General features: G+C 42.1%; 1 protein-coding gene across 1 annotated transcript in view; it reads left to right on the top strand.

The window, feature by feature from the left end:
• The window catches only part of LOC111971279 (melatonin receptor type 1A-A), a 45,738-nt gene extending 43,024 nt beyond the window's left edge, over positions 1-2,714 (top strand). Inside the window, exon 2 of the mRNA XM_023998043.2 lies at positions 716-2,714. Within this exon, the coding sequence (XP_023853811.2) occupies positions 716-1,584 (869 nt within the window). The 3' untranslated portion in view covers positions 1,585-2,714. The remainder of the gene's footprint in view (positions 1-715) is intronic.
• The last annotated feature ends 8,621 nt before the right edge of the window (positions 2,715-11,335 follow it).

The raw sequence follows: 11,335 nt of genomic DNA, 5'->3' as shown, positions 1-11,335 counted from the left end.
ATTTTTATCAAAAGCTAACGGCCTGAGTGAACTATTTTTAGTTATCCACCATCTTTGCTGCACGCGACCCAATCGTAATGTCTGTGGTAAATTTGGGTTGACTTTGGATATCCATATGGGGCTAGTTAGGGATCATCAGTAAATTACACAATGTACATGGGAGAATATGCTAAAATTTCAATAGCTCCAAATGTCAATGATTAAAAACCTAAAAACAACTATACATTGTAGAAATTCATATACAAATAAACTAAAAGGTGTGCAAGATGAAAATATTGTCTCATTTACATTGTGCAATTGATTGACGGTCCCTAACTAAGAAACAAACAAAGAAACACACACACACACACACACACACACACACGGACATACACACTTACACAAGCATATGCAGATTCAAAGGCATTGTTTTTCTCTCACCATTAGCACCTAGTTGTCAAAGTAGTAGCCTTGAAGCAGATTACTGTGTTGTGAAGTATGCAAAATGGTATATGTAAATAAATTAGTCAAGCCTTCCTGGCTGAAAGAACGGAAACACAATTACCTGTCCGTCCATTCAGCCACTTATTCAGTGACATTAACATTGTGTTTGTCTTGATGACTTTGATTGTGCTCATTGTGATAGGATAGAATCGTTTCTAATTGCCATGTTCTTTGTTTTCTCTCTCCTTCTCTCTCTCTCTCTCTCTCTCTTTCTCTCTCTCTCTATCTCTAGGCAACATCTTTGTGGTGAGCCTGGCTGTGGCCGACCTGGTGGTGGCCATCTACCCCTACCCTCTGGTCCTCACCTCCATCTTCCACAAAGGCTGGAACCTGGGCTATGTCCACTGCCAGATCAGCGGTTTTCTCATGGGYGTCAGCGTCATCGGCTCCATCTTCAACATCACCGGCATTGCCATCAACCGCTACTGTTATATATGTCACAGCCTTAAGTACGACAAGCTGTACAGCGACAAGAACTCAGTGTGTTACGTCCTACTCATCTGGGCGTTGACCATTGTGGCCATCGTGCCGAATCTCTTCGTGGGTTCGTTGCAGTATGACCCTAGGGTGTATTCGTGTACGTTCGAGCAGTCGGCGAGTTCGGCGTACACCATCGCCGTGGTCTTCTTCCACTTCATCCTACCGATCATGATCGTCACTTACTGCTACCTGAGGATCTGGATCCTGGTCATTCAGGTTAGGCGACGTGTCAAACCGGACAATAGACCGAAACTGACGCCACACGACGTGAGGAACTTCGTGACTATGTTCGTGGTGTTTGTGCTGTTCGCCGTGTGCTGGGCGCCGCTCAACTTCATCGGGCTGGCGGTGGCCATCAACCCAGAGGTGGTGGTGCCTCTCATCCCTGAGTGGCTCTTCGTGGCGAGCTACTTCATGGCCTACTTCAACAGCTGCCTTAATGCCATCGTATACGGRGTGCTCAACCAGAACTTCCGGCGCGAGTACAAGCGCATTGTGGTGTCGGTCTGCACGGCGCGAATCTTCTTCCACGGCAGCTCCAACGACGCGGCCGAGCGGCTCAAGRGCAAGCCGTCGCCGCTCATCACCAACAACAACCAGGTCAAGGTGGAGTTGGTGTGAGAGGACCAGCTGGTCCCAGTGCGCTCCCTACCCCTCCCCCATGGCGCRAACCCATCAATGTCTATACATCTGTAAGGTGGAAGGAAGCAATATGGCGGAAGCTCAAGCTGCCCCATTTCGCTTCTTGTACCTATCCAGTACACTGCAGATCTACAAACATTGGAGGAGTTAAGGAGCCCAGGGGAAGGGGTAGGGAGCGATTTGGGACCGGGTGATACTAACACACACGCATGGACAAAGGGGGAGGGAGGCTTAGGGGAACCAACGTGACAGAAAATAGTAAAATTACTTWAAAAAATACAAGTGAAAGGAAAACAATTACCAAATACAAAACAGTTCCACTTTCTGAACCGTCCGTGATCTGTGCTATCTTCACCTCTATACAGTCAAAGCGAAACGGGGAAAATGTAKCTTTGTCTTTTGCGAAAAGCACTTTTGTTAGTTTTTTTGGTACTTAAAAAGTGATAATGTACTTTTGTTTTCATGTTTACAGTGATGATAACAGTGACTCTATGTATGACATATTATATGTTTTTATTTTATATGAAGTATATGTTATATAGATGTACGAGAATATATATCAGGTTCATTTCACCAACATCAATAATCCGATGAAAGAAAATGACTAGGGTTGYAAAATTCCTGGAACTTCTCAAAAATTCACAGGTTTTTCAGAAATCCCAGTTGGAATATTCCCAGAATCAGGAGGAAATAAGTAGCAATCAAGATTTATAGAAAACCTGCATTTTGCAAACCTACAAATGACAAATATATCATACCGTGAAAGCCAGAAAAATTCTGCAATGTCTGGTCACAAACATTACCAAAAGTGTTTTTTTTAAAGATTTTACCAATGTTAATGATCATTTTTGTTGGGTTGTGACACTGTAACACTCCTTCCTTTGGAGGAGGAAGCAATATGTTTGGATTGCTGCTGTGTCACGATGCCCTGCAAAACTGTTCCCATCATTCAGTGGAATATGTTTGTAAGTATGGGATTTCTTTCTTTCTCGCTCACTTCTCATTCTCTAAGAGACATCTTTCTCTCTCTCTCTTTCTCTATCTCTGTGAGCTCTTTGTATGCATGGATCTGAAGAATCGTTCATATGCAAAATAAAGGATCAGATGCAGATGTGTGCACCTATTTCAGTACAGCACAACAAAACACAAGCACACACATATTGCAGTCCGGTTTGTTCAAATTTTGGGGGGAAATTCATGCATGTTATATCGATACGTAATTAAATACACTTAGTAAAGACATTTGGGTAAAATGGATTACCTTGCTATTAGCCAGTAGATTTTCACCGCTCAGCAGTTTCCTTAGGACTTATTTGAAGAAAGCCTTTGTCCAACGGCACTCGCTAAGACAAATACACTTTCAAACCCACTGATTACACTTTAATTGCCATTAGCAAACAAACCAATCTGTCTCGGGCTGGGGCCGTATCGATGTGCAACGTTAATTGATGTCCCCCAACTTGGCTGAGGTCCTGGCTCCACAACCCTATTTCTTGGCCCAGAAACCAGAGATCAACAGTGACGGCGGYGCTACAGATCTGCCCAGGTAATTTGTGATTCGACCTGGCCCATGCTAAGGCTCAATCACTAACCGTAGCTGTAAACCAACTAGATATCTATCCTAGCTGGAATTAAAAAACAATTATGGTAAAATGGACTATATCAGTTTGGATTCCTGGCTACTAGAAACCAGGACTGAAAGAAGACTGTATTCGTTATCTCTCATGGCAAAAGTAAATTTGTTTACCACTGTTAATGATATAGTTTGATAGCTTTCAGGTATTCTAGTTCTAACAAACCAGATTTTCTATCAAACATTTKAATACACTTCCTGGGCCCAGTACTCTGTAACAACTAGCTGGAAACAGTGTTTGATTTGGGATGAAAGAAGTGCAGGAGCTGTCTTTTTCCAATGCGGTCTATTAGACTAGTTCACCAATTCACAAATGCTATAAAGCTATAAGCTATACTCTGATTACTCACAGTGAAAGGGTTCATACACATTTTTTCATGACGTCGCCATTACTTTTAACCACATTTCCATGACTTATTATAGCCTTCATTAAAAAGTAAAGCATTATTGACACTGGAAAGCTGCTGTGTCTGATCCCATGTAGGTCTACCATCTCCTGCCATTGTTCCCTTGATCAAGGCACTTAAACCCTCCACAAAGTAGAACTGCACTGTTAGTCACATGCTGTCAATATGTGGTCAACCCTCCACCTGGAGAGCTCGCTTTTGGCTTTTGATCCAGCCCTGAAACACCCGAGGCTGCTTAGCAAGGTCATGTTGAGCACCTGATGTTTAGGCTACAATTTGGTTAGAMCAGGGCTGGAACAAAAGCCTGCACACCCAGTAGCTATCCTGGCGGATGGTTGCCACCMYTGATATAAAATATTGCAACATTACAATCAAATACTTTTGTCTTTATAAAATGATTCCCTCATTCAATGAATCAGAGATCAAATGGATAAGGCAGGTTACTTTMAAAGCAAGGTATCTAACTAGACATGTTTATATATCAGTCTCAAATATTTGTGTTTGAGGGRAGATCTGCACAGCAAGGTATTTGTCAATTAGGCTACTCTTAGAATATTTTTAATRCWGTCGCAATTACATGGCTACTGTTTAATAGAGGGGAATCCCAKCATTCCAACGATGCCGATTTAWTAAGGCTATCTACAGTGCCGGTGGAAAGGCAACAATGACATTAATGTTTAGTTAGCGATTGTTARCTAGAGAGATAACTACTACGAGTTATGTTTTGAATTGGCTATCTAGTTAGTCTGTTGTCTGTCATTATTTTATACCTGCCGCTAAAATGTTGCGCTCTCTCTCCTGGGGCAACGGGCCATTCGCACTAGCACACACAGGCACACACTGAACGGTCATTATGATAATGGGTGATATGTCAATTTGTTGTGATTGATCATATTTAAAAGTGTGCCTTCATGAATTACATGAACAAAAATGATTAAACTAATTTCCATGACTTTTCGTGACCTTACAAACCCTCGTTGGCAACTTGGAACAGCGYCTCATGTGCATTCAGGCTGGTGCATTTTCAGTCTGTGCAATCTCGAACATCCTGCTGTCACGCACAGATTTACAGACTAGCAGCAAATAAACTTGAGTAAAGTGGATTTGTGAAATGAATGCCCACTTTCAGTTGCTATTCAATGCAATTCAATTTTGCATGTCAATCTGGGCCGGCTATAGGCTACTTTGTTTCATAGTGAAGAGTATTGCCTTTGTTTAAGGACCAATGTCATAGGCGGCTCGATCGTGTGCGCCGCCGCTCACCCCCGTTGTCCTTGTTGTTGCCTCACGTGTGTGGGCAGCGGTGGTTCGTGGGCCACAGACAAAAGCAGCATAAACCCGCCACAATTGCACTGGTTTCAAAAGGCTGAACTGAGCATCTGACGTCCACTTGACGGACTCTGACCATCCAACACCGTCCTTCACCCACTGAACCAACCAACTCCGAAAGAGCCAGGTCATCGTTCTCCCTACCTCTTCCCCACTTCCCTGTACAATCCCCCTGCTAATCCTGTGAGCTGTGTGTTGTAGGGGAATTAATGAGCAGGACAGAGACTGGAGCAAATATACAAATCCCAGGGATGTATTCCCTCCTCACACGGATTTATACAGTGATCTGTTCCCTCTAGGGGACTTTTATAACCTCCCCTTGGCCCCAGGATTTACAACACACACACACACAGAAATGCACACACAGAGGTCTGGGAGRTGATGAGGGGGAAAACACAGTGTTGCATGTTTTCCTCCCTCTGTGTGTGTGTGTTTGTATGTGTGTTGTAGATCCTAGTGCCAAAGGAGGTTATAAAAGTCTGCAGGAAGGGACCAGATTACTGTATAATTCTGTTTGAGCAGGGCGTAAATCCCTGGGATTTTTATATTTGCTCCAGTCTCCGTCCTGCCTATTTTTTTTCACTGAGCGTCTGTCCACCTCGGGAGGCCAGGGATAAGGGGGTGAAGTGAACCGTAGGTGACTGACCATGGTGACTTGATTGTGGGATGACTGCTGGGACGCCCTGGCTCTGGATCAAATATTCCCCTGACTGGTGTTCATCAGGCACAGAATGGAAGAAAACAGACTGAAATAGGAAGGGACTWGCTGGTCTAATAGGAAATGCTCATCTTCATTTTCCGTTGCAAAATGTGTTTACAATTTTCTGTTGCGTGCCCTAATGAACATGACCCTGGTCGGTTCTGGGTGGTCCCTGGTGGGTGGAGTGTTCATCAGGGTGAAACGAGTCAAAATAAATGTGTGATGATCTCACCACCAACCTGGGCCAACCTGGGCCTTAAAATGCGTCATTAGCATCCGTACTGTTTCCCAATAACCGCTGAATCAGCCACAGAATGTGGTAACTCTCTCCCTTTGGATGACAATGCATTTCTTGAACATAAGTAAAAAATGTATAGATGTTTTCATGAGCTATTTGAGATCAATGTTAACACCATTGAATACAGGACTATCAGCCCCATAGATCAGGACAATATGAAGTTGGATCAAACAGTATTGCATTTTTTACATTGTCCGGCTGCGTGCACTGGATGCTTCTCAGTCAGGTTTCAATTCCCTCCATCCGGTACATAAGTTAGTAGGCCTTGTCCGAGCCAGAACGGAATCTTCTGTACACACCCCAGACAGGATGCTAGTTTGACGCAGGGCCATACTCCCAATTATGGAGCAATCGCTCCACCATTACCTGCTTGCTAAAACTCAAAAACGTYGGTTTATGTGACAAAACAGGCTGTTTTGTGTTTAGTGTAGAAAATAAGTGTACCATCTAAACTGCTGTGAAATRTATTTTCAAGCTGGTGTACMAAACCCAAAGTAAAAAGATGCAAAAACYGAAGTTAAGGGGGAAAGCATAGAAATAGCACACATAGAACGGATCGACCGCATATCAGACTTGCTTTCAGTGAGAATGACAGATTTATAACACACATTTCTATGTGAATTCTGTCAGGTCACGCAYAAAGCTACATACTGCAGCTTTAATGCTGAGTGCCAAGCAGAGAGGCTTCAGGTCCCATGTTCTTTAGTATGACTCGACCAGGGATCAAACCACYGACCATTCTCAGGGCATACAGTCTAACCGCACGGCCACTGATTTGGAATCAGGTACATGCTGCTCTGCAAATCTGAAAAGCCATAGTCTGAAATTGTCAAAGACTCCAGACCGTTCTYTCTGCTACCACACGGCAAGCGGTACCGGAGTTCCAAGTCTAGGACCAAAAGGCTCCTTAACAGCTTCTACCCCCAAACCATAAGACTGCTGAACAATTAATCAAATGGCCACTCAGACTACTTACATTTGTTTTTACACTGCTGCTACTCGCTGTTTATTATTATCTATCTATAAACATCCATGTAACTTATGAATATGTATGAACTTATGAATATGTATGAACTTTCCAATTTGTAAGTCGCTCTGGATAAGAGCGTCTGCTAAATGACTTAAATGTAAATGTAAATGTAACTTGATCCATCCATGTAACCGGAACTTCTAATGCGCTTAATGCCAAAAATTCATTTTGACACTAAAAAGACCAGGCTAATTAATTATTCCACGCTTTGACTTGTTAAACGGTGTAAACTGTAGCTAAACACCATAGAGTTCCATAAACTATGGTTCAGTAAAAAGTTTGAACACACCTAAGTACTCATTCAGGTTTTAACTTTTTTTAATATTTTCTACATTGTAGAATATTAGTGAAGACATCAAAACTATGAAATAACAAATATGGAATCATGTAGTAACCAAAAAAGTTGTATATTTGTATTTGAGATTCTTCAAAGTAGCCACTTTAGCCTTGCTGATTTGCACACTCTTGGCATTCTCTCAACCAGGTTCACCTGGAATGCTTTTCCAACAGACTTGAAGGAGTTCCCACGACAGTCCATCATTATATACACATACCAATGCACTGATTAACCGATTCACTACATGGAAACAGATATAGTGCCCCCTAAAAACATCTGAAGAGAGTTTGTTTTGAAGTGTCTGTCCTATATCTGAGAGATATAAAAAATAAACACATGTATTATTTTTTACATGTACAGTGCTTGCAAAGTATTCACCCGCCTTGGCTTTTTCCTATTTTGTTGCATTACAAACTGTAATTTAATAGATTTTTATTTGGATTTCATGTAATACACAATTGTCAAGGGTGCTAACTGGTGGCATGGAAGTCAAACGCAGGAGAGCAGAACTTGGTAAATAGCCGGAGACGTTTATATGTACATAACTACCGCATACAAACAAACAAACACATGGGCAACAAAACCCGTATCGCGCAGTCACATAAAGCACACGTACTTACAATAATTCCGAGGAATGGGAAGAGGAATAATAACTGTATTACAGGGAATTGAAACCAGGTGAGTGCGACAACCAGACAAAACAAACGGAACATGAAAAATAGATYGATCATGGCTAGAAGACCGGTGACGTCGACCGCCGAACACCGCCCGAACAAGGAGAGGAACCGACTTCGGGTAGAAGTTGTGACAAAAATAGTCCAAATTGGTGAAGTGAAATGAAAGAAATTACTTSTTTCAAAAAAATTCTGAATGGAAAAGTGGTGCGTGCTTATGTATTCACCCGCTTTGCTATGAAGCCCCTAAATAAGATCTGGTGTATACAATTACTTTCAGAAATCACATAATTTGTTAAATAAAGTCCACCTATGTGCAATCTAAGTGTCACATGATCTGTCACATGATCTCAGTATATATACAGTTGAAGTCAGAAGTTTATACACTTAGGATGGAGTCATTAAAACTAGTTTTTCAACAACTCCACRAATTTCTTGTTAACAAACTATAGTTTTCGCAAGYCGGTTAGGACATCTACTTTGTGCAWGACACAAGTAATTTTTCCAACAATTGTTTACAGACAGATTATTTCACTTATAGTTCACTGTATCACAATTCTCTGGTCTGATGAAATAAAAATAGAACTGTTTGGCCATAATGACCATCATTATGTTTGGAGGAAAAAGGGGGAGGCTTGCAAGCAGAAGAACACCATCCCAACCGTTAAGCACAGGGGTGGCAGCATCATGTTTGGGGGTACTTTGCTGCAGGWTAGACTGGTACACTTCACAAAATAGATGGCATTATGAGGCAGGAAAATTATGTGGATAAATTGAAGCAACATCTCAAGACATCAGTCAGGCAGTTTAAAGGCTTGGTCGCAAATGGGTCTTCCAAATGGACAATGGCCCCAAGCATACTTCCAAAGTTGTGGCAAAATGGCTTAAGGAAAACAAGTCAAGGTATTAGAGTGGCCCATAACAAAGCCCTGACCTCAATCCTATAGAAAATTTGTGGGCAGAACTGAAAGAGCATGTGTGAGCAAGGAGGCCTACAAACCTGACTCAGTTACACCATCTCTGTCAGGAGGAATGGGCCAAAATTCACCCAACTTATTGTGGGAAGCTTGTGGAAGGCTACCCGAAACGTTTGACCAAGTTAAACAATTTAAAGGGAATGCTACCAAATACTAATTGATTGTATGTACACTTCTTACCCACTGGGAAAGTGATGAAAGAAATAAAAGCTGAAATAAATCATTCTCTCTACTATTATTCTGACATTTCAAATTTCTTAAAAATAAAGTGCTGATCCTAACTGACCTAAAACAGGGAATTTTAGCTCGGATTAAATGTCAGGAGTTGTGAAAACCTGAGTTTAAATGTATTTGGCTAAGGTGTATGTAAACTTCCGACTTGCAAACTGTACAGCTGTTCTGAAGGCTTCAGAGTCTGCAACAATACTAAGGCATGGGGCACCACCAAGGAAGTGACACTATGAAGACCAAGGATCTCTCCAAACAGGTCAGAGACAAAGTTGTGGATAAGTACAGATCCCGAGTTGGGATAATAAAAATATCAGAAATTTGAACATCCCACGGATGTTATTAAAAATGGAAAGAATATGGCACCACAACAAACCTGCCAAGAGAGGGCCGCCCACCAAAACTCACAGACCAGGCAATGAGAGGCATTATTCAGGAGAACAACAAAAGAGACCAAAGATAACACTGAATGAGCTCCAAAGCTCCACAGCAGAGATTGAAGTATCTGTCCACAGGACCACTTTAAGTCGTAAACTMCACATAGTTGGGCCAGAAAAAGGCCTTTGCTTAAACAAGAAATAGCTATCTTACAAAATAATCGAACATTCAACCTTAAAATGARTAACACATCCACGGGAAAAAAAGTTTTGGTGACTTCTAACGTAATCTAATGCAATCATATAAAGCGTGCATGTTCAAGATAGCATGCATGGGTTGTCGCAGGTCTGTGGAGATCTTCACAATTGCTGTAATAATCTACCTTTGGCTGTCTTTTTGAGTGGGTGAATATAGGTTGTGGCTGGGCTGGGTCGTAATCTCGTTGATCGACRTCTCAACCAAATATTAYCCAATTATCCATGTTGAAATGATCGTTTGGTCGGGTGTTTCTTTCTCTCTTTAGAGCTCTTTCATAATGTCTCTCCACGATTCCTCCCATCCTATCTCCTCACCTCTTTCCCTCACCCCTCTGACCTTCTTTAAGGGGTTTTATGAAGGATGTGTGGAGAGAGGATGTGAGAAATCATGAGAAAATGTATTGAGAAAGACCCTCTCTGTCAACCCCATATCCCATGATGATACACTTCTATTCCCCGTCTTCTGAATGGACCATGTCAACTCGGGGTGTTGCCCAACCAATCAGGGCAATGAGGACAGATAGGGCCCCACATAGTGCATCCACGAAGACGGGTAGAGACAGAATGAGACAAGAAGAGAAGGAGTGAGAGAGGGAGATGGATTCAACATTGGTGGATTCAACATTGAATGGCAAGGTGTGTGTGTCCTTTTTCACCAGTTGTCTCTGTTGAGAAAAATTTAAAATAAATAAAAATAAACATTCAGCCATTGACACGTTCTCATAAAACACACTTGGAATAGTCCGGCTTCCAAAATACACTATTAGCAATAATTGGTCAATCAACCCAGAAAATAAGCAAAAGCTACAGTACATGGATGAACAACTTATTTATTACACAWTTCCAGCTCCCTGTGCTATGCTTGTTTGTTTCTTATCAGTGAATGTTTTCCCCTTGCTCCTTCCCTAACCCTCGGTTAGAATCATATGAGCAAGTGTGTGTGTGTGTGCGTGCGTGTATGTGTGTGACAACGTTCCTCTCCTCGTAATGTTTCACCTAAAGCCCTGCTGAGCTACTGGACATGATTGTGTCTGCCAGAAGAATATTATGCTACTCGCTACATGCTACATCCAGCCAGCCAGAAAGCACTGACAGTTGAGATAATGTGGTCGCAATGCAGAGGATGTCCAGGACACACACACGCACACAGTCTTGTACAACACACACACACACACACACAACACACACCAACACACCACACACCCACACACAACACACACACCACACACACACACACACAACACACCACACCATCACACAACACACACACAGGGAACAACACACCACACACAGCCAAGCATCCCATAGCCACCCATACAGGGGCCAGACAAATAGCCAGACAATCACCCTGAATGAATTCCTTTGCTATATCGATGGCTAACATATATTCAGTTCTGACAACTGCCATCTCTAGACTTGTTTGTGTGAATTTGTAAAAAAACAAATTCATACAGTCAATTTGGCTGATGGTCTCAAATTGGA

The sequence above is a fragment of the Salvelinus sp. IW2-2015 genome, linkage group LG13, assembly GCF_002910315.2.
Source record: "Salvelinus sp. IW2-2015 linkage group LG13, ASM291031v2, whole genome shotgun sequence".
Classification (NCBI taxonomy): Eukaryota; Metazoa; Chordata; class Actinopteri; order Salmoniformes; family Salmonidae; genus Salvelinus; species Salvelinus sp. IW2-2015.
The sequence above is the reverse complement of the archived record's forward strand: the minus strand, read 5'-3'. Positions and strand labels throughout refer to the sequence as shown.